This window comes from Hippoglossus stenolepis, chromosome 17, assembly GCF_022539355.2.
Source record: "Hippoglossus stenolepis isolate QCI-W04-F060 chromosome 17, HSTE1.2, whole genome shotgun sequence".
Lineage (NCBI taxonomy): Eukaryota > Metazoa > Chordata > Actinopteri > Pleuronectiformes > Pleuronectidae > Hippoglossus > Hippoglossus stenolepis.
Window position 1 is genome coordinate 7551179 of NC_061499.1, and position 24624 is coordinate 7575802.

A 24624-nucleotide genomic window follows, 5' to 3' on the forward strand; every position below is an offset into this window, starting at 1 on the left:
GCCACAAATATGCGACATCAACAAACATAACAAACCCACAGCAACAAAAGAACTGACGGTTCACAGCAAAGTCACCACATTAGTTTCACTGAGCTCAGATCCACTGATTCCCTTTCACCCCCGACCGCTTCTTTGTCAGTAGGATTACGCAAAAAAAGATTTCCACAAAACTTGGTGTAAGGATGGAACACGAGCCGAGAGAATCCATCGAATGTTGGACTGTTAAACCTGTTTCTTGAACATTGTGAGAGAGGACATCTTTTGACATTTTCATGGATTTCCCAGAGAATAATTAATGGAACACAGAAACAGGTCGATGTGAGGGTTCAGTCAAATTTGGCCGTTTCTTTATATCTTTGAATGTGAGAAATGAAGATTCATCGCAGAAACTGTGACAACAGAAGAGGATTGAGAGGAAAAAGCTGAAAGAGATTTTACTTGTATTTACCAAGTGTTCCTTGTTGGGGACTTTTTATTACCTTGAAAAAGGAGGTTACACAATAAACAGCCTCTTTCATGTGGGAGAAGAAAACAAACCACAGATTCAAGTTCATTTCACTCAATTTGTCTATTTAATATATAAAATACGGTAAAACATACGCAAAAAGGATAAGGTTTCAAGGGACTTGGATACTTTGGTACAACAAACACTTTTTGTAAAAGCGGTATAGAATTTCAATTACATATCAGTGCATACTTTGTATATGAAAATATACACAAACTGTATATCATTCTCAAAAAACAACAAAAAGAAATATTTTCTTTACAACAAAAACCCAAAGCGGACTAGCTCAACACAATATATTAGCTATAAATTTCATCTTTAGTATTTCATATGCTACATTATTCTGAGTCCTTTGAAAACTCATTTGTGATGCATGTCCTTTATCTTTACTGTACGTAACATGACTTTAGTTGTTACCTGTGTCCCATGCATTTACATGTTTCAAATTTCATGAATTACTAATTTCAGTTGTCTCTCGTTTTTTTTTTTCTTCTTTATAAATATATTCTATATCTTAATTAAAACTGCAGCATTTAACTGGTATTTCCTTCCTTCATTGCATTTGCTAATACCACAATAACTGATCGTGCAATTTTCAGCAAGTTGTTTCAAAAAAGGAAACCAGTACTATATGTTTATGATAAGAAAGGTAAACGCAATAGAGAGAAAATGAAAAAACAGTTTGGCTATCCTACACAAAATAGCAATAAAATAAAAGCTCCATAATAATATCATTATAATAATAACAGACAATGGAACTGTCACCAGCACAAATTAATCCAAAAATAGTGAGATTCTAAAAAACATTGTACACAACAAGTAACAGGGTGCAGGTTTTTCATTTCTCATATAGATTGTCTCGTGACTACACTGCTAGATCTGACAGAACCTTATTGTACATGAGCGAACCTGCGAGCGGCAGGAAGAAAGAGCCAATCAGTGTGGTGTCACATTTCAGTCAACCATCAGCGCCCACTAGGAGTTTCCATGGAAATTAACTGGTTTAAAATGCAAATGACGGCGTAGTAGCAGAGGAGATCGTCGGCTGCGTGAGGGCTGGTGCCGCTCAGCAGTCCAATCTTTCAAGTTTAGGAATAGTTTGACACTTTGGGGAAACAGAATTCACTTTAATGCCGAGAAGTTTGACGAGAAGTTTGTTGCTCGTCCCTCATGTCGTCAGGAGAAACTCCTGACGTTCCAAACGTCTTTTAAATAGCTTAAATTAGCTACTGTTGTGAGTTCATGTATTTAAAACAAAGTTATGTTTAGCACCTTTTAAAATGAACTGAATCGATTGAATGAGAGTTCATGTTGGATTTAATTTCAATGTAACGTTTGAGCAACATTAGCTTTGTAGTTTTCACCAAGAGGAAAATATCGTCACTGTCAGAAATGTCTGATATCTCATGGTGCGTTTCCATCCACGTTAAAATACACATTCTCTCTTTTTCTGATTAAGAAACTCTTAAGCCTCTTAAAAGTTCTCCCTCCTTCTCCAACAGCTTTTCCTCTTAGAGGCTCTTTGAAGAGTCAAGATAAGACTCAAAAGATGACTTTTTATATTTTTACCAGAATCTAGTTTTAACTGAGAGGGGACATTTTTAGAAAACATAATTATAAGACGTTTCTTAAAAATGTCACCACTAGGGGCAAACCAAACTGTTTCTGTATCCTAATGCACTCAACTCCTAATATTTGCATTAGGATGGATTAGTGGATGGAAATGCACTTTAGCTCAGATTTTCTTTTACTATCTAAGTGATATAACATGAATGCAGCATTAGACGTCAGCCTCAGAGTTGCTGATTGGTGGGTTTGTTACCAGTTTCCTGCTGATTTAACCGGCTGCTGTAGCTTCAGCTTCTCGTCAAAATCTGGGGAAGAAAGTGAGTTTCCCAAAAGTTCCTTTAACAATTCAAACGTTAAATACTCTCCAACATGAGGTTTTGGTTTTTAGAAAGAGTTGGTTGAATTGTTTTCCAGTGCTGATTGACAGAAGAAGAACACTAATGACCTGAAATGAGCAGAGGAAACTGCTGAACACCACGCTGTCGAGTGTAGGACGGAGAAATAAGCTGATCATGGAAAACATCGACTGGCATTAGGCGTCAGTTCGCCCTCGTGAAAAGGTCACACGTCGAGGTGATATCCTCCACTGACCCACAGCGTCTGTGGTTCCACTCTCTGCACTGCGGGGCTCGGACTAATCGCAGCATCATTTCACCCACACACATTTAAAAGTGTAGCATTGCTTAAGTGGATAATCAACAGTCAACAAACACCAGCCGACGCAAACAGTCTGCACCGAGGGCGTCAACTCGAGGGGAGAGACTTCCTGTTTCTACGTATAAACATCCTGTGAACACACACACACACACACACACACACACACACACACACACTCATACATAAACTTGAAATGGTTCAGACAAAACTAATTTGTACTATAAAATATACAATTGAACAACAAACACAGCACTTATTAGCCAATTTCTTGACTTAACTTCAAAGTGAAAAAAGGCAAAAATCTGTGTCTGGTTAATGTGGAAAAGATTAAACGTGATTCTGTCGAGCAAAGTGTGTGTGTATTACCTCTTTAAGTACACGATACGTGAATGGCAGTGTCGTAATGATGACTTCATGTTAAGGTGGATACTTTTACTTTTGGTGGGTTTTTAAAAAAAGGGCGGGGGGGTGGTGGGAGAATATGATGACACCACAACCAAGCAGGCTTCGGTGAGTGAGAGACAGAAAGTGCACACACCACCAACACTAGCATAAAATAGGTTTACTGAAACACGTCTGATCCACCAGCACTACCTAGTGTGGCGTAGCCCCTGCACCGTAGCTCAAAACAGATCAAAGTCACACTCGTATATGCAAACAGATCCACTGAGAATCAACACATTGCTTGTTTTTAGGGATACCTAGCAAAGTCTATGCAAATATATTCATATGTACATACACGTCGTTGAAGCTGAAAAGCTATTGTACTTTGTCGCCAACTGAAGCGGTAGAAATATAGAAAATGTCTTTTTCCTTTCACTTTTTGAAACACAGCAAAGAGCTAAGGAGAGCTATAGAGAGCTAAAGAGGACATCAAAGCTTTTTGTATAAGGAGTGATTTTTATACAAAGTCAGAATTCCTACTTCTGGACGACTAACAGACCTTCAAAACAGATTATTCTTTTTAAATACCAACAGATAAAGAACACTTGGACTGAAGGAACCAAATACTTCCCTACCTCGAAAAAAGCCACCAGAGGCTCAGAAAACTTGTACTATGCTTTTAACTGGATGGCGTCTACTCCTGGTAATAAGCTGAGGGACTGTGGCTGGATTTCTGGCGCAACAATTTCCATCTGAGCTCCAGAGGCGATGAGCGAGAGGACGGGAGGAGCGCTCAGTCCGAGGAGAGAGTGACGACAAATTCAACGCTCGAAAAGCATCAAAAGTTTCTAGTTCTCGCCGGTTTTTGTGAGTGATCACTCGTCAGTGTCCCCGCACCGCGTGCAAGAGGCTTTTGGCATTTTTTTCTTATTCCTAAAGAGAGGTTGATATTGGCACTCGGGCAAAGTGCTCAACTCCACGGCAGCAAAGTGCCACTTGAGTGCTCGGGCCTGCCTGGGTAAAACTCTCACCTAGAGTCCCTGTTTGAGTCTGTTTAGTGTCACACAGATGCTCAGTCCTCAAGGTGTCCGGATTAAGTTATTTCCAATAGTGCAGTTTACAAGTGCCTTACTGAAGAATGGACAGCACACAATCCCAACGGATTTCAAAGAAGCAGGAAGTGACGAGTCATACAGCAGAAGTCCTATCGCGTTGACAAGCCACGGACCATATTGAGAACAATGCAGCAGATCTCAATGTAAATACATGAAGGTGATGCAGAAAGCGAGTGAAAGAGGAATATTTTTTACTGTTGAGTCAGATTGAAAGGCTAAGTGCCTTGTTTCTAACAAAAAGAAGTTACTATACGGGAGTCCATTCAAGCAAGAAGGCTTTAAAATCTACTGTCCCTCTATTCAAGGGGTCTAAATATCCAGCAGAGCACTAAACCGTCCTTCCCTCACTCAGAGCGAGATTTTTATTTAATTTTTTTAATGTTTTTTTTTCTTATTTTGGCAAAGCCTCATAAGTCTGGGTGACGCAGGTGAGTGGTGTAATTCTGGAAAGAGGCAGATGCATGAGGATAGTGTCACATGGCAGTGTGGGTTGGGGCAGTGGGGGTGTAAGGATGAGTGGGTGTGTGTGTTGTGGGTGTTTAAGTGTCACCATAACTTCACGGGGGGGGGGGTGCAGAGAAACGGTGCTGGTGCATCTATGTGACCCAGGTGTCCAATCTCATGCGCTTCACGTTCCCTCCCTCCTGCTCCGGGTCGTTTGACACCCTGAGGAGATCAGCCGAGGAGCTGAAGTCAGGCGGCAAGGAGCGGTTTGCTGAACCCGTAGAGCCAGCCGTGCTGCCACCGCCTCCTCCTGCACCTCCATGGCCGCCGCCGCCGCCGGCTGTACCGGTGTCGTCGCGATCGCTGCCTTCAAAGGAGCTGGCGTTGCTGCTTACGCTGTTCGCAGGCGAGCGGCCGGTCGGGGGCTCCAGGCACAGCAGGGAGCCGGGGTACTGCGGCGGTGCGCTCAGGATGGCTCCACCTGAAGTCGAGGACGGTGTGTTGGAGGAAGGAAGAGAGCAAGCGCTGCCGTGATCACGGCCAGGCGAGACGGGCTCCGACTTGATGCACACGCTGGAGTTGGTGTTGACGGTCAGCATGGCGCCTTGAGGTATATGGGTCACCGGCCTGGGAACAAAATCACGGAGGACAGAGAGGGGAAGAAAATGGAAGATACGGGACAGAGCAAAGAGGAAAGGTGAGGACAAAAAACAGACAAATGATTAACGACTTGACAAAGTTGTATAAGAAGCTGGAAAGCGACTCGCATCAAGACAAAAACCCACATTACAAGGCACAGCACCGACAGGGACAAGCCACACTCAATTATTCAACAGCCCAGTCAGTTCTGAGCCTCTTCAAAGCAGAAGTAAACACCCCCACTGCTCCCAACAGATCAACAGAACAGCCCAGGAAGCATGAAATGATTGGTGTGACAGGGTGATTCGCCGTGAGTCAGCCATGATGTGAACAAACTACAAATGATAAACAGAAAATAATCTCGGGGTTAGAGAAAATGGCGTAAACCGGAACTAGGTCTCTTTCCTGTTTGACTGCAGACAGCACCACACATGCTTAGGGAAGGAGGGGGCAGCCAAAAGCGCACAGACACACAGGAAAAAGGAAGTGTGATACAGTACCGGCCCAACCACTCATCTCTACCCAAGAGCAGGTTGGACGGAGAGCCAACACTGTGGGGAGAAAAAATGTTGGAACCCAAATCAAAAGGGAAGAGGTGGATTAGAAGGCATGTGTGGAGAAAAGTGTGAAACATTATTGCGAGCAAAGTTTTCGTCAACAACAGCAATAATGTTACAAATGATTGAGAACACAAAGAAACTAATCTGCTGGGTTCTGGTTCAAGTTTTACTAAAAAATCCAGATGTCATAAATGTGGTTTTCTGATGTACAAACACGAGAATAAACTCATCAATCAGGACAGTGAGGATCTTTCTAATTCTGTCTTTGTAAATAGTGTATACGGTGGCCCTTAAGGATAAAACTGCACACAAGAGTACATGCAAAAATGTCAACAACTAGGACAAACTTTCTCCAGCAAATGTACTGAATCTTTCCCCTCAAGACAGAAAGAAATACAAGACCGAGAATAAAAAACAAGGAGAGCATACAAATGATGTATTTGTACTGTTTCTAATTTTGGAGAGCATTACTCTTTGTTTGTGCTGATTTAAGCATTTGCAGTATTTCATGATTTGGAGCACTGAGCTTTTCTTCTTGCATGTGTTTGGTCCTTAGAGGCCACTGTACTTGTGCATGTTGCAGGTGCTGCAGCATGAAAACGGAGGGAAGGAAATAAGGAAAAAGGTTTGATATCTGATAACAGGGGAAATCAAATTATTTGACTACACACAAATGGATTGAAAACTGAAATATTCTCATAACGTATACGTTACCACTGCTAAATATGTTTACTGCATTAATTGGTTTAATTTTGATTATTAAAATACACTGTAGTCGTGGCTAATGGACAGTTGCTATTTATCAAATTTTACTTTACTTCACTAACAATAGTAATTCACAGTTTACCTTAAAACTGCTCAAATTATTTGCCTAATTTGTACTGTGACATTAAAATGTATCCACAACCCTAAAGTTGAATAAAAACAAATAAACAGTAAAGATAAAATAAAATGCTAAATTGTAAAAAGCTTGACTTGGTGACTATATAGTTGCCACATTTATAAAGATGCAGAGAACTGCATTTGTATTTTTAACCTAGATTGTGAATCGTCTTTTATTTTAAGAGTATGAATATCCTTTAAAATTATAACAATGATAAGATAACATTAAACTAAATTTCATAACTACAATAAAATTAAATATAGATTAAACATTGATTTCTATTATGAGCTCTTACTGAAATTCTCCTGGCCCTAGTTACTAAATGAGAGGTATAAACTGCCATTATGGCACAAGCCTTTTAAAAAGTGGCACCCAACCCCCCCTACAGACAAGGTCATGACATTTCACATACGAACACACTAGTAGTGGCTGTTCACCTCAGATTGGCAGCCAGACTGGACACCTGGCTACACAGCTCGCTGCTCTGTTTGTCCACGCCCCACATGCTGTGGACAAGAGGAGAGAACACACTTCAAGGATCTGGTGTTCACGCCACCGAAACCCAAATGGAAACCAGCAGCGCTTCGTCACGCTGATGCTGCACTAAACAATGTTCTCAACGGCTGAGTACAGACTGCAGTTATCTATTCAGGTCTGACTGAGAAAAAAAAGTTTGAACAGGGCCTTAATAGGAGCAAGGAGGTCAAACTTCTAAACTGTCTAAACCTTTATGAAGTTCACTGAATTTAAAGAAATAGTGTCCATGCATGAGCCGTGTATAAGGTTGGGACTAGTTAACTGTATAAATAATAACCTGTTTATTTATTTGTTTGTATCGCTCTGGTTTTTACTTTAAATCATTCTCTCTTTCTCCTCCAAACACTGCATCTGCATCCTGCTGAAGTCCCATCAACTCCAGAAAAACTGAATCGTGTTAAGACTGATGTTATGAAGACGCTGAGATGGTGAGATGCTGGTGAAGAGACCAATTCACTTAAGAGAGGGATGTGAATTGCTTGCATATCAGGTCATGGTATGGAGAGCATGCACGCTGCCTGGGAGGGTCAGTAGTAAAGTATTTCAGCGTTAAGAGGAAAAAGACTGAGAGCTGTTTTAATCTCCATCACCGCCACCAACGTCATCCCCGGCACCGGAGGAGAGGGATGGCAGAACTTTTCAAAAACCAGGTTTGAAGTTGCAGGGATGAGAAATGAAAGAATGGACTTACACCAAGTTGCTGAGTGATGCAAGATTAAGTTGCTGCTGCTGCTGCTGCTGTTGCTGTGTTTGCTGTTGTTGCTGCTGCTGTTGCGGTTGCTGGGAAATAGCCTGCTGCTGCCATGAAGTCGGCAACAAGCCACCAGGAGACGCCAGAGCATGTAAAGCAGTGATGTCCGCGCTGGTCAGCTGGTACTCTGAGAGCATGAAGGACAAAAGAACCAAGACAACAAAACTCTTGATTTCTCATTTAGCTAAAAGTGCATGATCACTCCCTGAGCTCGTACAGGATGTTGAGCTCACCTGTGTTGTACGCTGTGGGCATGGCGGAGAATGGCAGCCCCTGTGCCAGGAGGCTCGGTGTGGCTATGGAGACCACCGGCGTGGTGAGGGTTTGTGCCACCTGGGCTCCAGCCGCCAGCCGCTGGGCGTTCTGCCAGAGAGGTCAATGACATGTTAAACCCCGCAGAAACCTAAGCACTAACCTACACGTGCTAACAAAAGCTAAAGCTAAGACTTTAAAAATGTAAATTCCGACATGCTGGGAATGACAATGAGCTAATGGCTGGATTCATAATGATTTACCAAGTCAAGTAAATCTCAGACGCAAATGGATTTTCGTGGAGGTTCGTGATGACATGCATCAAAAACAGTTTGCTTGTTTTGAGCCATAAACGCTGTGGAGACTTTACATTAAAGGCAATTCACGTATGTATTAAGGTAGGTTCATCTTTCAAAAGTTGCATCCTTTTCAAATTGAGTCTTTAAGTTGAGTTTACAAGCTTGAAATTATGTTAAAAGTCCCTAAAGACTGTACTGTTGTACATTATCTAAATATATATTACTTATAATGATTTTAATGTTTTAATCCATAGAATCTTTTAAAATATATTTCCTGGGCATTATAGTCTTTATTTGATGGGACAGGATTAAGTGTGAAAGTGGGAGAGTCCAACCAGGTGAGCTGTTGGTAACCCTGAATTTCAAGACCACAATTACCTTCAGAAATAAATGAAATTAAATGTCCACAGTGAAATAATAGAAACACAAAGACACCAATTTAGAAGCCTCTTTTAGATTAATTTTCTGTTGCCTGACTAATTGACTAAACTTAGATAAATTTACTGAAGTAAATAGTAATTCTCCAGTTGTTCAAGCAGTTCCAACAAGCTGGAAGTGACTTGTTTGCTTTTTTGCAACTGCAGGATCGAGTCTAACTTGTAAGTGAGTGTGCAGCTAATCTCATGTTTCTCCAGTGGATGTCACTAAAGGCTTTACAGTACTCCTGCCTGGCTGCTCTCAACAATGGTTACTTTTTAATGTCTCAATCCCTCACTCTTAGAGAAGGCTAACGGGGGTCAAAGCTGCTGCCTGCTCAGTGTTTGTACATTAAGTCGGACATTTAGATGACAAAATATTCAGTGATTCTCCTAAACAGCTGCAGCAGACACGCCGCTAGATCTGTGCAACTGTTACTGTGAGGTTTTATTATGACGTAGCACTGCTGGAAGACACAAATCTCAGAGGAAGCACAATACACCAGAGCCTGCTTCGGCTGAGTTATATCACAGATAAAAGCAAAATGGGGTTCTTTGTAAGAGGGGGAAAAAACAAAAGGTCTGCATATAAAAGGCCAAAAATGCAATAATTCTGCTCTGGAATTACTCATATATTGTGAGACTGATCATCCTGAGAGGAAACATTGGGCCAGAGTTATGAGTGTTACGCTGCCGAGAGAGAAGAGGAGGGGGGGGGGACGTTAGACTGGAGAGAAGGGCCAGATTCAATTAACTGCCTCTGTGAAGAAGTGAGGGAGGGCGGCTGGGTGAGGGTGATGAAAATGAATCACTATCCTGTGGAAAATGAGATTCTTACCTGACAACTTTGAGTGGAATTGTACGAGAAATGACAATCATGCGGCACCGGCAGCAGAAATCAGCAGCCGCCATCCACCCTCTCTCTCTCTCCGAGTAAATTCATCTTACATGAAAATGAGATTTTACTGGAAAACTCACTCACTAAGTTGTTTTATGTGATTCTGATTTAATTTGTTATATTTTTTTAGTGTGAATAAGAATATTTTGCAGCACAATGAATGGTATCATATAAAAAAGTAGCAAGTTTAGAAAGCTGTAACTAAAGATTTGGTTTTATTTGTTGTAAGTTTTTGTTGTAAAAGCGTTGGAGCTACATATGTAAGATGCAACTGCAGCAGAAGATTGAGTTAAATGCCTTTAATGTAATTCCAGTTTGTTTTTTGAAACGTCTCTAAGTGATGGCGAGAATGAGAGTCGGTGTGAGTGTCAGTGAACAGGGGAACATGCTCTGTGGCACTTAGCTCCACGATGCCAAGTGAAAAGACACCCATGCTTTCAGTGGTATCATTAGATGAAGGAAATGTGCCTCGTTGAAAACTGATGAACACTCAAAGACAATTCTCAAGGTCTGTATGACATTAACCTTTCTACGTTTTTCTCTGAGAAGATCACGATCCCAACTCTACAAAACAAAACAACCATGAGCCCTGAACGACATGCAGTCAAGGTGGGAACCACAAAGTGAAGACTACCTCAAGAAATGTCAGTGGAGCAAGACCAAAAACAATGACAAGCTCTTGTACAGTTTCGTAACCATGCTAAAAATGTGTGGACAGTCGATAATCATCGAATCATGCGAGTGACTGACGTTGGGGAAAATCACCTCGTTTACCAATTCCAGCTCATCCTCTGTCTGCAAAGGGTGGTAACAGACAGGGTTACAACTCTGATCCAGGTTTGTAACCAAATACTCAATTGAATCGTTAAAAAGACGAGACAACAATCATCATTTGATCCATTGCAAGAATAAAAATATTGATTAAACTTGATAACAACAGCTTGGGGAAGATTTTGTTAAAACCTCCAGTGATGCTGTTCAGACAAATTCTGTTTCCAAGGTCAAAAATGAACTTTGAATCTCTACTAAAAAAATGTTTTCATGATCTGTTGGTGGTTATGACACAGTCAAACAGTGGCTATGAGTAAAAAGGAGTGTGTGTTTAGTTCAAAGACTTCTGAAAAAGCCCAGTTATGAGAAAACACATCAGTATGTCAGTGGGAGCTGATGATTCATCCAAGACTTTACAAACTTTGCCAGAGTAAATAATGAGATGTTGAACCTCAAGTATGCAGCAGAAATCTTAAATGTAAAAAACACAAAAATGATGGCAAACAGCCTCTAACACAGTGTTCACCTTCAAACTAATTCTTGATTTTCATTTCACTTTCAGTTCAAAATGTCATTGTCTAACTCATAATGTTTCCGATCTAATCTTCAAGGTTTTAGGTTCAGATATGATTCACTTTGTTATCATTAGTTTTTAACAATCTCACCCAACTGAGCTTTTTAACAGAGGTGAGAACAGTTAAATCCTATAAAAGGTGTCATTATTTCCAGGATTCAATGTTGACTGAAAGGACCCAGACAGAAACAGGCTCAGTTTGGTTAAGCTCACCATCTGCATGAGGCTCTTTCCGCCCTGTGAGGTGATGACTCGGAGGTCTGGCTTGCGGCTGTTGACCATCTGGGGGCTGGGAGGTGGGGGTGGAGACTTGGCTGGAACTACTTTCCCCAGACTGTTGCCGTTGGAAACGGTGAGGAGGCCTGGGGAGGCCCTGGCACTGGTGTATCCATTAGCTGCGGGGGAAACAGAGGTGTGAATGGACAGGAATCGTTAGGAAAATCAAACAGGTGAATGGAGACAGCGGGGGACTGACGCTGTGTGCACTCAAATTATTGTTAAGAAAAAAATGAATCTATTCCGAGAGGCTCTAAAATGAAAAGGAATGTCAATCTGGACTGAATCTAAGTGTTTGAGAAGCCAACAGAAAGTAAAATCCACATCTAATGAGACCTAACTAGATGATGTTCAAACCTCTTTGTGTTAGAGAGGTTTGATTTATATTAATCCTTCTAAAATGATACAATCTGTTGTTTGAAATATCTACATTTCTGCAATTAATAACTATCATATTGAATCAATAAGATATTTTTTACTCTAAATATCACATAAAATTAAGTACACAAACACATTTTCCAAATACAAACATTTAAAACAAGAACTAAAACATATTTCAATTGAAACAAAAAAATGTACATGAGCTATAGTGTTAGAACTATATCTATAAAGTGAACTACATTTCTGAGGGTAAGCACTGGGAAAACTATTCATGTCTGTTGATGAAACTTATGGCATCATCTGGTCCCTCCACGGCACCATCAGAGATGATGGTGCCGTGGAGGAACCTTGGAGAGGATTTAGGATGATTACAAACTAAACAACTAAAGAATAAAACCTGCTCAGGTTCTTAAAAAATAAAATCGTACTCACGGACTGGACTTGGGCATCCTCCATTTGAATTATTCAGGTCACCTCCCAGAAGAGCACCTATTGTTGAAAGATTAAATTAATAGAAAGGATTATCATTATTGTAGCCACCACAAATCAGTGGTCAATTACTTTTCTGAAATATGGTGTAGACGCAGTATTTCTACTATTGGTAGTAAAATCTAAAAATGAAGTTGAAAATGACGTTTTGAAGGAAACTGTAGTGGCACAAAACTCTGAAGAGAAGTTATGATGTAATCGAAAGCTCAGATGTCAATGGAAATCCCCAAATATAGAGTATGTGTATGTGATTGTGTGTGTATGTACAAGTTTCATAGAAAAAGACCAGACAAATACAGACATCCAGGTGTAAATATTTCATTTTTTGATCTTATCTCATTTTAACCATTCGTTTGGCACTTGTTCTAATTATTATTCTCTACTGCACATTGCACTTTTTCAGCACAGCTACAGTTTGCCATCTTGCATTTCACTGGGCATATTGTTCATCTTTGAATCTCGAATACTCAAGAAAAATATTCACTTAGGTAAACAGAAGACTTAAGCCGTTTTCAGACATGACCTGTGGGTAAAATCCAGAGAATTGGCAGGGGACTTGTCTGCCTTCAACACATGCACAACACAGCGGGAGGTTCTCTGCACAGACACGTTCACAACAGCAACAAATCCTCTGCACTTTTAAGGCGAGAGGTGGAACAGCAGACAGAGGCAGGAAAAGACGTATTAACTTCAGTGCTACTTGTTTGTATGATGCAGCTATGCACTGATAATCAAAACATTAGAAGGGACATTAAGAAAAAATCTCAAGTGCGGTTCAGCAAGTAGTTTTTCACCAAAGCCAAACACAGTACAACAGTCTAGAGTAAAAGAATGTACGCTGCTCCCTGAGGAATTACTCAGCTCATTACATGTAAAGATAAGGGGCTGGATATCTACTGTAGGTCCGTGGTTACCTAACAACGGCGAATAACAACTGGCAATAACGGTTACAATCATTACAAAGTTATTGTTGAGGAAGTAAACAAGAGGTGGATTTAAGTTCAGATAGTGTACAAGAAGAAAATGGGCTGAACTAAAAGGGGAACATTAGAATTTGTTTTTGAAACTTTACCTACAATAATATGCAATTTCTCTAAAAAACGACTTGAATCTTGCCGCACTCAGCAGAATCGCTCACTCACCTGCACTCGCTGGTCGCTGTGGCAACCCAGGAGACACCGTGTTTCTCTGAAGAGCTGGTTGCTGTGGTGACAGGAGGTGGGTATCCGTGAGAGACGATGATGTTACATAGGAGGTAGTTACCAGTGCGTTGCCAGGGTTACTGAATTGCAGTGTGCTTTGACTGGACGCCTGGACTGTGACTGGCATGGAGAAGGTCTGGGGAGCCGTCGACTGCTACGAAATGGAAAGAGGGAATTTTACTTTCAGTCTAAACCGTGTGAAAAGTCACCGCTAGGTTTCTTCAACATCACTGTTTTCACCTCTAAACCTGTATTAACTGATTTTTGTTGTCCACTTGGTGGCAGTGAAAATAAGCTGTTGACAGATCAGTTGATATGAACTTGTTAGCAAACAGTTGCTTGTTTACACATTACTCTACGAATTGTCATTTCATTCTGAGACGTGTCTCTGGCCTCCTCCGTGGAACCGTCTCCAGCAACTCCTGAGGGAAATCTCTGGCTCTTTGACTGTCAAATGAAAAAGCACCAGCTCTGAACGTGTCGGTCGGCCATTTGGTGCAGAGAGGCTCGTGTGCAGAAGATTTTAGAGCTCTTAACTTTGCAGTGAGAGCGACGACAATGAATAAAACACTGCATTTGTGGACCGAACTGCTAAACAAGGAGCTGAAAGGCTCATTTTAAAGTTTTGTAAAGCTTCAGGGAGCATCAGACTCAGGGGGCATCTCTGAAAGTTCATCCCTACAAGCTAACCCTTTCACAAAGCCATGTTTGGGCAACGTATTGTAATTTTGATGGACTTGCATTGAAGCTCACATTAATCTACACATAGCTTTGTGTGAATTCTTAAATGCTCAACATGAACATAAACACTCAACATGAACATTTTGATAAGGATCTATTGAATTTGGTTAGTAAAGAAAAATAGATCATTGTACGTTTGAAGTAAGAACTTGACTGATTAACCCAACACCAAAGTTTCTGGCATGTTGCAAAGGACTCTGTAACAAAATGTGTGAAAAAAAGAGAGGAACTTCACAACAGAAGTGGTTTCCTGTGACTAAACAAACAAACAGAGAATAATAACAGAAAGCGTCCGAGTATACAATTGAGAAAAGCAGAATAGTAATTACCGAGATTACCCGTCTTACACAGTGTTCAGACACTCAACAATTATAAAACTTTTTTTCCAGGCATTAAACTCATTTGGTTCATTTTCTCGTATCAGCAGCAGGGCCTATTTCCTTTAACTGAAAAACTACCATCTGATGGAGCAGAGCAGAGTCACGTCAGAGAATAGTTGACTCTTATCACACGATGAGGGGAGAGTTGACCGACAACACTGAGGGTTTGAAGTCGAAGCGAGAAGCATGAGTGCCAAAAGGGAACCTGAAGACATCGATGAGACAATCTGCAGAAATTGCCTACTAATCTACACACACCTTGAAGTAACACCACAAGTGTGAGGCTGACTGCAGTGACACACGTCCTTTCTCGGAAAATGTCCGGTATAATCTGTAACACCGGTGTTTCCGAGAGTTTCTCCACACCATTGCATCCCTAATACTCTGTATGGAGGATAGGAGCATGAAGTGTCACATGCAGGTTGGACGACTTACTCCGTAGCGTTTGAAGAGAACATCCAGGTCCTCTGTGGTTTTACGGTACTTGTCATCATTTAAGGGACTTTGGTCGATGGAGTCTTCACCGTCCGGCTCTGGACTGTCACAACCGTTGAAGCCTTTCTTTCTCAAAGTCTACGAAAGTGTAAAAGAAAGGGAATGAGTGTCAGTCAAAGATGTGAGGAATTTATTTTTGTTTTATGGTTCAGTATGCAAGAAATGTATAAACATGGCAAGACAGGAATAAAAGTTTTTCGATAAATTTTAAAGTACTGAAGCGATGGATTTACCTCAATGATATCTGCATTGGTCCGGCTCTCGTGAGGCTCATTGTACTCTGTGTATTTGAGTAAGACCTTGTCCATGTCGGTGCTGGCGTACTGGAACAGCTTGTTCGCGTGGTTGAAGATGATGAGGGCGATTTCGCAGTCACACAAGACACTCAGCTCGTAGGCTTTCTTCATCAAGCCAAACTTTCGCTTCGTAAATGTCACCTGAGTGAGAACAGTGAAGAAAGATGGAGAGGAGGAGACAGGGCAGAAGGTAGGGGGGGAAAGAATGAGTTCTGGTTAAGTCGACTTAACTAATTTAAGGCTAAATATTTTGTGCTTTGCAGTATTGCCACAGACTCACTGAAGGTAAAAAAAGTTCAGGTAAAAAGCCTGATTTAATATCTCTATAGAGCTTTCTCTGGTCATCTGTCTTTATTCTAGTCTCTCATACTTTTCCTTTATGCAGCCCTTCTGTTATCCACGCATGAATCAGGGTTATGGTTAAAAATCTAAATGAAATTGAAAATTCAAGAGAAGAAAGAGCTGATGACCTATGAATAATCTTTCTGGAGTCTGGTAATTAATACAAAATAATCAGTTACATTACTGGAACACACACAGTCTGATGTAAGATGTTTTTGTGTTGCCAGAGCAAAGGTTGAAACACACTGGTGTCCTAAAAATGCTAAATGAACAGTTTCCTAGAACTGTAAGTAAGCAAACAAAATATCTTGGTCAAGGGAAAAAAAAAGAAGAAGTACACAAAGCTGCTGAGCTCACAGCTGAAAATGTGGATCTATCTAAAAGACCAGAAAATATTGAAGGTTGTAGAAAATCTGGGCTGTGTGGCAGAAGGACTGAAAAAAGCCACTTGTGGAACAAATTGACACATGATGAAAAAAAAACATGGAGGACTGAGAACATGAGGCAAAGTGTGATAAAACTGAACTTTCCAGAAGTGACACAAAGCAAACTATTTGTCAAAAGCCAGACTCATCTAATCACCCGTCCAACATCCTCCCTGCTGTGAAATTTAGTGAAGAAGTTGCAGTGATGGGACAGGAAGCAACAAATGGGACTGACAGAGGCAAATTCTCAAGGACAGCCTGTGTTACAGTACTTGAGACATTTCGCTCCAGGAAATATGGATTTCTGAATGGGACAATGAAACATGAATAAATCAACAATAGAGGAGCTTCAGAATAAGTCAACTGTGCAAGACCGGAATAAAACTGAAGATCCATTGGGGTCAAGTCATAAAGTGGAACCAGACTTTTCGACCCCAGCGTAAAGCCATTTTTAGACATGAACTCCAGAAAATGTCCGGAAGATTGTGTCCGGGACATTTTCCATATGAAGACCGCAGCAGGGGATTGTTGGGATTAGACGCGTTATATTTTTTCTGTTTCGTGTCTGTCACGTGTTAAAAACGTCATCATCACACTCACTCGCTCGCAGTGAGTTTATAAATCTGACATTTGCTGTCAACTTTTAGGTATTTTAAAGTTTTTTGTTTAATCCTCAGGGCTACAGACATAAAGAGAAAATGAAATGAGAGATAAATTAAGACTCACCTGCTTGTTCCTTTCATCTGTGATCCGTTGGATCTGAATCTTTTTCCTACCCATGATGCTTTGCAGTTGTGGAGACAAATGTCGCAGTCAGTCAAGTAGAGAAGTGCCTCTCTGAGGCTGAGAGACGAAGTGCAGACCACTACTCTTACTTCAGCCCAAAAACACTTGCACGGTCATTCATCAGAGGGACGGCACACACACGCATTTCTCTGCCCAGGTGTGGTGAGGCAACGTGGTCGACAGCAGCGAGTGAGGAGTGCAGACTGCAGAAATGTGTGAGGGTCGAGGAGGTCCTCAGTTCATCGTTTGTTCGCAGCCACTGTGGCGAGGAGGACGACACTGCTCTCCTGCATGAGACAGAGACAGAGACAGAGAGAGAGAGAGAGAGAGAGAGAGAGAGAGAGAGAGAGAGGAGAGAATATACAAATGTCAAATCATGACATGTGAGGGAAATAAATGGATAATATCTACATCAGATTACCTAATGCTGTCATAAAATAATTAATTTGCTGTGCGAGAAAATGATAATAAAATGACAAAGTAATCTGTGCTGTTCTGTCAAATGAACCCTGAGAACAATGAAGACAACAATACTGTCTGATTATAAGGGCAGGGGGGCACAGATGATTGAGGAATCTATCCAGTCAACACTTTGTAGGAAAATCACAGGTTAAAGTCACCATCTTCCAGTATCTGAGGCCGTTCAAACAATAGCAATACATAAAAGTTCAAGGTCAACTGCAGCGTAATTTTGCTGGTGACTCAGTTTAGGTACCAGCACGGTGCCAGAAATTTGATACATTCTCAGGCTCACCATCACCACACAACACACATGTCCAGGAGAAGAGCTCTCAATTAAACAGATTTTTCATTTGATCCAAAAGTTTCTGCTTATTTTCTAACTGTACCCAAAATTACTCCCAACCTTCTACCCAAAGCATTGATTTACAACAACGAATCTGTCAAGATTCCAAAGTACAGCCTGCCCGATTTATCGGTTGCCCGAAAAAAATTGGCCAACATGAGCCTTTCATAGACATATTGGTATCAGCATTTCAGTCTGCCTATAAAACCAGATTCTGAATCTGATATTTGCATTGGCATCAGCCCCCAAACATCCACATCGGTCGGGCTCTCGTCCAAGGTCCAAATGTTAGGAGATATGTAACATCCTATACATTTCTCACAATGGCTCGCAAAACCCAGAACTCCCTAATTTCACCTTTGTACAAGTTACATTATGTGACATGACACCTGTCAGGGGTTTATAAATTATGATTTATAAATATAACATACAAATGAGCTATTCAACAAAACCTTTTGAGTTGTCATCTAACATTTCATAGTCAGTTGTTAGGTTAATCAGTGCTTAAATTAATTTATTGCAGCCCTACATGGAACTAAGATTTAGTTGAGATGAGTCATCGCAATGTGAACAAGAAAACAGTCAGCAGTTTTTGACTCCACAAATGTAATACTTCAGTCCCTTAGGGGCATTCACTGACAACACTGAAATAATCAATGTCTTTTTTTTCCTTTTTTTTTTCAAAGGACAAGGTGAGAGGAGCTCTCCATGAAAAGGATGTCAGGGAATAAAACTCAGTTTGGGCGGCTGAAGACCTTCAAGAGGAATAATGGATTCAATGACACAAGGCTGCTCTGCAGTGCAAAAGCAAAGATCAATGTTCAAATTAAATGAAATTATATTGACGGCAATAGGATGATTACATGTTTTGTGGATGACTATTAAAAGTATTAACACAGATGTGGATGTGATCACAGGTCAGGTGGAACATTCCATTGTTTACTTCACTCTCAACCGACGTATGGCATCAGAGGAGGGAAATTAATGACTATACCAGCTTCAAACTTCTTGGCTCTCCTTCACCGTGTGTGCTCTGAATCACTACCTGGTATTCTTTATATTCATTATATTCTGAATTCCATCTCAATGCTTGTGTAAAAGGTCCTAAAGGTTATAAAACAAGAAATGAAAACAATGAGGAATGACGAAGCCTTGAGAACCAAGGAAACTGGTCAAACTGCCAACTGGCCTACTGGACTTAAACTATTTATGTCAAAAATAATGATAAAACTACTTTGTCAGAGCTTATAAATTGAAGTCTTACAGAAAATTCAAGACTGTTGTGTCTGTAGGTATAATTGTTAGTTTGTGAGAGGAATTACGCAAAAACTACAAAACTGATTTCCACCAAACTTGGTGGAGGGACGGGGCCTGGACGGGAAGATGTGATTTAAGACGTGGATCCTAGATGTTTTTTTCACTGTCTTTTACTATGTTTTATGACAATTAAATAATTCAGCTTATCAGACCACTTCATTTTTTTCTTTTATATTTTTGCTATTAGAACTAGACAATCGTGTGTAGAATTGTTTGGCCTTGGCGGAGGCTTCTTGTTTTATATGTATCACAGGTGTCTTGAATGAATATTTATAAAACTAAAACTAAGTTAATACATTGTATTGAATACAAATTAATGAAAAATAATGAAAGCAACTTAGCATATTTATTAAATCTACAACTGGGAACTAATTTTACAATAGGGATGCAATATACAATTATTCATATAATAATCATACACGTAGCTTCAATAATTCATTAGTCAAGAGCAATGCTAATTGTGGTTGTTCGGGAGGTTTAAATTAAGTGCTCCATAATTACAGAGGATTAATGATTTTAGTAATTTTTTGAAGATCAAGCTTTGAGTATCTCCTATGTAGCTTTTCTCTATTATCTTGTTGTAAATTGAATACGATTGAGTTTCTGGTCAAAACAAGACAAGACATCCCAACTGATGTGGATTTCTTGAGGCAGATGTTGATATAAGGGACTAAAAATGTTCCAATACTGATATACATCCATATGCAAACACTTGCTTACACCACCCTCTATGATGTAGTTTGTGCTGTGGCAAAATGGCGCTTTTGCGCGTTAAAACTGTATTCGCAGCAGCGCTGGGCACCACCCCAGATCATTCATTAGCTGTAACTGTTGGGAACCAACCCCAAATGATTATCCCAAAAAGATATATAGAAATATCCAACTGCTAGACGGGGTAATGATTACAGAGACGCTCCTCCTTATTGGGTCCACTGACTTCCCCACTGTTAGGCTACAATATTATCTTTGATTAGGCTTGAATTAACCAGAATGGGGTTACACTGCAAGGCTTGTGTATGGCCTCCGTCCCTCTCTGACTGCCCTATGTGTGGTTGTCCCCTCATTACTGTAATTGACACGTTCATCCTTCCTCTTACCCCTTAAGGCGCTGATGGCTCAATTAGGAGCTGGCCAGAGGACTGATTGGATGCCAAGATAATGAGGTCACCGCTTGGCTTTAACTGAGCCTGCATCCAGCCAAACCAAGCTCACTCTGTGACAAACAGGAGGCAGATAGATGAAGAAGAAAAGAGTTTACAAGTCAATCTAAAGAGCCAATCCGAAGACAATAGATAGAAGACTATAATGGTGGCAATTTAATGACTTTTGGCTGGGACCCGTTTGCCTCATTATCTCTATGGTCTGGTTAAAAAAACAAAAAAGAAAGAAAATAGATCCACACATAAGCCCCTCGAATCATCCAAGTGATGGTTATGCAACCCTTGAATATTCTTCTGAAAAAGCAGAGCACAATCAAGCTCAGGGTGGGCATCTGTCTGTTTTGGAGTAGCGTAATTAGTGGCAGTGACCTTTAGCGGATTACGCACTAGCCAAAGAAATGGGCCAAAGCCATGAGATAAATAATGGTCAGAGCCTCAAACATGACTTGCAGTGGGGTTTAACCATCCACAGCTCTGAGAGGATGGGGGGTTTAGGACGGCCTTAATGGCCCAATCACTGCTCCCGAAGATGGACAGGACTGCACTCATATCTTCTTGTGACTCTATATGAGCCCTACACCTCCACAGCAAGGACCGTACAGTGATGAAAGATTCATAAATATATGTTGCAGAGGAGCATTAGACAATATTAGTTCTGTCATTAACTATCATTTTTATTATCAGTTAACACTATTGTGATTTTTCTGACCATTTTGTTTATTAGGTGTCAAGAAATAGTGGAAAATATCCATGATGATTTTCCAGGGTCCAAGGTGACAAATCAAATCGGTAGAAAAATCGATTCTCAAAACATTTTCTCTCGATCTCCTAACTGATTCACCAACAATTCTTGTCAGCTCTACACCATCCAATTTGAATAATATCACAGTATTTTCTGAACCATATAAAAGTCCCTGTTTTAATGTGGTATGTCTCTACTGGGCAATAAGCTACTGTCAATACAAACACTATTACAAATATTGCTAAGGAAGAGACAATTTACACAGTGACTGCTATTAAAAAAAGACTTAGCTAAGCTATTTTCAACTTCTCAAGTATCATTTAAATCTGTCAATCTGAATGTGTCCATTTTCTTGCCTATATACTAAAAGAGACAATAGGGGTTTAACATTTTACTTAAGGAAACTTGAAAAAAGAAACAGTTGTTGCTGAGATTAAACATCTCCCCAATAAATGCTGCGGAAGTCTTTGAGTGGAGTGTCCCTGTGAGCCTTGTTGTTAACAGGTCTGAATGGAAAATGGTAACGATTATCACCGACTTTCTCAAGAGGGCAGTTGAAGGTAATGCAGTTTCCGAGCAAAGAGAAAATGGAATAAATGAAGGTTCTAGACATGAATAAAATATTTTAGCCAACATAAAAGAATGAAACTTGGAAGACTTATTGTAAATTTGTACAGCTGTCAGTTTCTCTTATTTTAAAAATCTAATCTCTTCTGGTCTCTCCTCTCTGGTTTCACTTACTGAAAAGGAAAATTTTCTTTTCTATGGTTTTTTATTGCAATGTGTATTGATGTATTATGCATCCACGACGTCTCGACAAATATTATGTTTTATTTGATTTATTTGTCAAAGCACCAAGACTTTATGTGACCAAGTGGGAAAAGGTGAAAATTGCAAAGCTATAAATGATGCCAACAACAGAGGAATCGAATGCTGTCTCAAGGTATTGTTGCCGTAGACTTTGAGAAACCCTCAGTATAATTTTGTTCATCCTGGCAACAATTCACAGCCTTGTCAGCTCAAAGTCATACACAGAGGAACTGCAAGCTCCGATAACACTGTTATTTTCAGGATTTTAATAAAACTGTTTTGTTGATGGGAGGGTTTTAGGCAGCCTGCATCTGCTGTGAGGCCGGCAGAGAAACAGGACTTCTGCATTTCAAACAATAAGGCGTCATTTCAGGACTAGCAGAACCTAGCTTTAAACTTATTAATAACCACACTGCTGGTACAAAACTGAGAGGGACTGCACTGCATCCAGATGTTGACATGAATCCATCTGTAAGGATGGCACACAGAGGTGGATCACTCTGTCAAACTGGCCTACTTCTAAGTCCAGCAGCTTTGCTATCTACCCTGGGATGGCGCCCGCACACAAAACATGGCTGCTAATTTCTAATGCACAAGCAAGCTAATTTCCACTGGATACACACAAATCCAGTTTAAATCACAAACCAGTGGCCTAATTTGAGTCTGACAGAGGTTGCTGGAGGGTATATGTTTAAGAATACTTATGGTAAATACAGCTATGCAAATGCACCCAAGCCATTGTCTATTTGCAAATCTGTCTATTTGCAGATAAAACTGGAATTTCTTTTCCTGAAAATACCATCTTCTTCGCAGCTCCAAAACAGCAGTTGCACCGTACTGCCACTAGCACGCACTGTTCTTAGAGCAGCGAAGAAAAAGGTGATTTCAGGCAGCGCACCGTTAGCCAGAGCGAGATAAAATGTCAGCAACTTGGCAATAGTTCACGCCGGAAAGTCCCACAGGTAAAACAGTGACGTGTATTTTCATAAACCGTGGCTGCACAACAGCTATTTAAAAGGAAGTAATTGTCGTGTAATACGAGATGTATTCACTTGTGGGTGCTTTTTCCGTTATTACAATCAAACTCATTCTATGAAATTCATTCTCTGTATGTATTTTTTCCAAAAGGTTTAACCTGATCCTATCACCCATCACTTCCATACAGGGTTTGTAGCATGCAGCTGTTAAAATGCATTATGCAATTTATTAATTCGTAAATGCATTGGCAATCGAATCGGCCGATACGCAAAGTCCAGGTATCGATATATATCGGTATCGGGGAGAATGGAACCAGAAGGTGTCTAGAGTTTTGTACACAATCTGAGCTACTTTAATAACCAAAATCTCATCACACACACACAGACACACACACGCACTTAAACCAGGAGAATATGATTTTCCTTCAGGCTCTTGTTGGAGGGAAGCAGAGCGAATGCAGAGCAGGGCTTCTGAACAATAGCTCCCTCACATGTTACAGTTACACTCTCCTTAATAGCATTACACAATGTTAGATCTGCTGTGTGGTTAAAAAGGACATTGCTGTTAACAAAGTGGGAGCAGGACTCATAAGCTATTCTGTGCACATTATGACAGATGGAAGTCTGGAGACTGGGGGAGGAGGTGGTGGTGGGGAGGTAGGCCCACTGGCTGCAGACAGGAGGGTGGTTGAAGGGGGGGGTCTCGTTTGACAGGCTGGTTGAGGTCGTGTGTCTTCATTTGGGCCAAGAACTCGCAGGAGTCCTTGAAGGCACCGCGAGCGGAGCAAGATGCACGGAGCAAGAGGACGAGCTGCTCCTCCACACAGGCCATTTCACAAGTCTTCCACTGTACGAGTCAGCCATTACCTTCCTCTCTCTCTCTCTCCTCTCCTCGTAGCTCGGCCCCACTGAGCTGCAGCACCCATTACACTGGTTCCAATGTATAACTACAAACCACCGCTGCCCCCCCTCGAGAGATATCAACCAGCCCCGTGTGGCTTATTTACTTGACATTTAAACCGTTGAGCAAACGGCTGTGGTGGTAGGGGGGGGGAGAGAGGGGAAGACGCAGGAAGGAAATGTATCACTCCACTTACCCTGAAATATTGCTGATAAAAAAAAAAAAAGAAAAACCCCCACAAACACGCGTGGAACCGTCCGCTCCGGAGCCGACGCGTGTTCACGAAGAAACGCTGAAAACCACTGCAGCTGACACGGCGTCTGTGTTTACGTGAATCCTCCCTCCCGCATTTTATTCCAATTTTTTAACGTGGAAGTAACTCTACTGTCCACCCGGGCGATAACAGTGAACCCAGTGTAACGACCGACGTCATCCACATCACCCCCGTGACGGACGCGCCGCCGGGCCAATGGGGAGCGGACGTGCGACGCCGCCGGCCAATCGGAGAGTCGCGCTGCTGCCTAGGTGGGCGGGCGCCCGCGAGAGAGGACATGACGGAGGTGACGGCCATGTTGTAGCAGTGGTGTTTGTATCCCTCCGCCTCAGTATTTACCTTTTGCATGATTTTGCATGTGGAGGGGAAAATGTCACCGTGGCCCCGCTGTGTTCGCTGCCTGCTTTCCATACCGTGGTCCGCTAGGCCGTGTGCTTCCCCCTAAACGTGCGCACGGGCCCCGGGAAAGGTTGTTGATCGTCCCGACGTGTCATCGGAGCGTCGCTTCTCATCATGTCAGATGTTGTAGCCTCACGAGCAGCCGCCTCTCGCAGGATCGACATGTGTTGTG

General features: G+C 41.2%; 1 protein-coding gene across 6 annotated transcripts; it reads right to left on the reverse strand.

Moving 5' to 3' along the window:
• Positions 1-549: 549 nt before the first annotated feature.
• On the reverse strand, positions 550-24219 carry LOC118124404 (myocyte-specific enhancer factor 2D homolog). 6 transcript variants are annotated; one of them, XM_035182135.2, is made up of 13 exons: positions 23976-24219; positions 17008-17354; positions 15452-15655; positions 15159-15296; positions 13543-13756; positions 12344-12400; positions 11468-11649; positions 10675-10704; positions 8278-8407; positions 7985-8171; positions 7194-7262; positions 5814-5864; positions 550-5301 (listed from the first exon to the last, which is right to left on the reverse strand). In XM_035182135.2, the coding sequence occupies exons 2-13, from the start codon at positions 17059-17061 to the stop codon at positions 4827-4829; spliced, it is 1791 nt and encodes a 596-aa protein (XP_035038026.1). In that variant the 5' UTR covers positions 17062-17354; positions 23976-24219; the 3' UTR covers positions 550-4826. The 6 variants fall into 6 exon arrangements, with proteins under 6 accessions (XP_035038026.1, XP_035038027.1, XP_035038029.1 ...); XM_035182136.2 differs by lacking the exon at positions 23976-24219 and adding an exon at positions 20287-21329; XM_035182138.2 differs by lacking the exon at positions 5814-5864.
• Positions 24220-24624: the final 405 nt, after the last annotated feature.

Bases quoted from the DNA above. Each gene is read 5' to 3' on its own strand.
- LOC118124404 (XM_035182135.2), bottom strand. From the start codon at position 17,061: ATGGGTAGGAAAAAGATTCAGATCCAACGGATCACAGATGAAAGGAAC. The intron at 13,757-15,158 runs GTAAGTCGTCCA...TCCATTTCGTAG, and splicing joins TTCTCTTCAAACGCTACGGA to CAGTCGACGGCTCCCCAGAC. The intron at 10,705-11,467 runs GTGAGCTTAACC...CACCCTTTGCAG, and splicing joins GAAAGAGCCTCATGCAGATG to ACAGAGGATGAGCTGGAATT.